The sequence below is a fragment of the Grammomys surdaster genome, unplaced genomic scaffold (assembly GCF_004785775.1).
Source record: "Grammomys surdaster isolate TR1022 unplaced genomic scaffold, NIH_TR_1.0 172, whole genome shotgun sequence".
Taxonomy (NCBI): Eukaryota; Metazoa; Chordata; class Mammalia; order Rodentia; family Muridae; genus Grammomys; species Grammomys surdaster.
The window spans coordinates 4,798,456-4,801,437 of record NW_021604620.1 but is presented as its reverse complement, the minus strand read 5'-3'; the positions used below and the strand labels follow the sequence as shown (position 1 = coordinate 4,801,437).

Below are 2,982 nucleotides of genomic sequence, written 5' to 3'. Positions count from 1 at the left end.
ACTCTAGACAGTGGCAGACACCTCAGGCTCTGCTGAGGTCTACACAGTGTATTAGGCCAGTGCTCCTTAGTTATACTCTATTTGCTTAGCTATGTAATACAGTATTTATACATATAAATATTTTCCAGGCTGGACATGGTTATGCATGCCTGTGATCTCAGCACTCAGGAAGTGAAGGAGGGGAGATCAAGAGTTCAAGGCCAGCCTCAGTGATTTAGTGAATTTAAGACCAATTTGGACTTTGTGAGAGTTTTAGGCACTGTGTTAAGTGTTAGATGCTGTCGCTTGATTGTGATGTTCAAACAGCTGCAAAGCAGCTTTCTCAAATGGACCACAGTTGAGCATCGGGTCATTCCCTTCAAACAGAGCATGTGCCTCCGCATCCCCTCCCTCCGTTTTACAGAGCCATTTCAGACCTTTCTTCATAATTTAAAGTGTATTTTGATCTCACAGTATATCATTATAGTGCTATGTAAATAATATGTCATATGTATACATTGTAATTGAAATGGTGGTGAACAGGAAGGTAGAGTAGTTCCGATGCTCTCCCAATCCTTTTTCCTATGTAATTAAATATTCATATACTATACTATATGAATACATTGTGGTTGTCTTCAAACATAATAGAAGATGGCATCAGATCTCATTACAGATGGCTGTAAGCTACCATGTGGTTGCTGGGAATTGAACTTAGGACTTCTGGGAGAGCAGTCAGTGCTCATAACTGCTGAGGCATCTCTCCAGCCCCCCTATATAGTTTTAAAGAAGTCTCTTAGATTGATGGAAATTAACTTACTTTAGAGAGAAGAGAAGGTACTTTAAAAGTTTAGCTAAGGAAACATTGAAGTATATTATAAATTAGAAATAGTAACAGTATCTGACTGTTCCCTCTCAGCACGTGTCCATTGTCCAGTGTTAACAGTTCACAGGTCCTGTCCATCTTTGGCTGCCATTAGCACCCATTCCACACCTCATGGCCACACTGTCTCCAACCTCCACATACACACATTCCCCCACTTTGAATATTTTCAGGAATTCAATTCTAAAGCTGGAGTGTTGGTGCACATTTGTAATCCAAGACTTGAAAAGCTGAGGCAGGAGAGAATCCTTTGATCTTAGGAGTTTAAGACTAGCCTGGGCAACTCAGCAAGGCCCTGAGTACTGAAGAAATACTGAAGAAATCCTCCATTTGTAAATATTTTGCTTTCTTTCTTAAAAATAAGGTTAAATCATATGTCACAATAAATTTATAATACTAAAGATTAACTTGTTATTATTAAATACCTAGTTTATCTTGAGAAACGAGAATACTTTAGGTAAGCACCCATTTCTCCTTTGATGTTCCCTTGGTTACCTGTAAAGGCAGAGGAAGCTACCATGCCAGACTCGAGGGGGGTGAGGAGTAGGGAGCGGTGTGGTGCAATGTTATTGCAGTTTCCCCATGAGCCCCTTCTGTGGGTGATGGAAGGTAGAGGCAGTACGCAGGATAGAGTTCTGAAGCTCAGAGACTCCTAGGCATATTTCTGCAGTCTGCAGCATGAGGTAGCCAGGGAGTCTCCCTTGGAGCATTCGGCTCACCAACACAAGGAAACAAAAAGCCAGTATGTGTGGAAGAAATTTTTACTAGAATTTTTCTGAAAATGTTGATACTGGTTTTATTTAAATTGCTAGCTTTAAGTGAATGAGGCATTTCAATTTTTAATTTATTTTTATTTTTTATAACTTTGTCCAGATAATTTTAATTTGAATGTGGTTTTACTGTGGAGAGCAGTTGACATGACTTCTTTTTAGGTAGTTTTCTATTTGAATGAGCTTTGCTGATTGACTCCCTGTTGATTTTTGTCATGGAAACTGAATTGGGAACATAAGGGCTTGAAGAGATGTGTGATTAGCTTTAAAAAAATTTGCTACTCACTAATTTTTGCTATTGATTTCATGTTTTATAGCAAAGTGATTTTCTAAAATACTTAACCACACTACTTTTGCCTTGCATGGAAATATTCTAATAAGCAATTACTAATTTTGTTCAATAGATAAAAGTCTGGGTCTTAATAGTTTGTTTATAACAGTTTTAAAACTTTAGTTTACAGTTCACTTTTTTATGATGTTCTTTCTTGTTCTTAGAATGTATCAACGCAAGCAACAAAATCTACAGATGCTGTTACTAGAGATGAATCATCCCCTTCTCAGGTTTGTTGTTTACTTACATATGTCAGTCCTTTGACAGTGGTGGCCTGTCTGTTGTTACTAGTGTGTGACTGCCTGAAAGGGTGCTGTCAGATGCTAAGTGGTAAAAGTCTTCCTCTGAGACTACCTCTTCGCTCGGGTAGGACGGTTACTCTTCCCATTTACAGAGGAAGGCATGTTGCAGAGGGACCCTTTTCCCACAACTTCCTCTCCCCATCTGTTTAAAACCACCCGCTCTGTGCCCCTTTACAAACACAGGTTGGCCTTCAGGAAATCACATCTCTCTTCTTGCATGTTCTATCATGAATGGTAGGTATACCAAAAAGTCCTAGCCTGAGGATTTTACAGTGTCTCTTATCAGCTCTGCTGAGTTACATAGAACCTAAGTTAAAGCAATATTAATCAAAAATTGATAGTATGAAACCTGAATATCTGTAGAAAACTGTGACATATTCACCCTACAAATAGACCTTTGTAATCAGGGCAGACAAAGTGGCTCAGCAGGTAAAGGTGTTTGCCACTAAGCCTGACAACTGAGTCTGATTCCTGGGACCCACTGGTGCAGGGAGGGAACTGGATCTCACAAATTGTCTTCTGACTTATGTGCTCTGTATCCTGGTATGCATAAATGAATGAATTTATAGATATAATAAATTAAAAACAACCCCCCCAAACCAGAAATTATTAGTGTTCTAAAGCCTTTAGCTTCGTCTGGTTCCTCACCTCATCCTCACAGTAAGCAGGTCACCACTGCTCTTTTTCTAGTACTGCACGTTATTCATGTAAAGTGTCAGC

General features: G+C 39.2%; 1 protein-coding gene across 6 annotated transcripts in view; it reads left to right on the top strand.

The window, feature by feature from the left end:
• Golga4 (golgin A4) overlaps nt 1–2,982 on the top strand; it is an 81,410-nt gene that overhangs the window by 21,412 nt on the left and 57,016 nt on the right. For all 6 annotated transcript variants that reach the window (XM_028767253.1, XM_028767252.1, XM_028767250.1 and 3 more), the window contains one exon: nt 2,125–2,190. In XM_028767253.1, the coding sequence (XP_028623086.1) occupies nt 2,125–2,190 (66 nt within the window). The remainder of the gene's footprint in view (nt 1–2,124; nt 2,191–2,982) is intronic.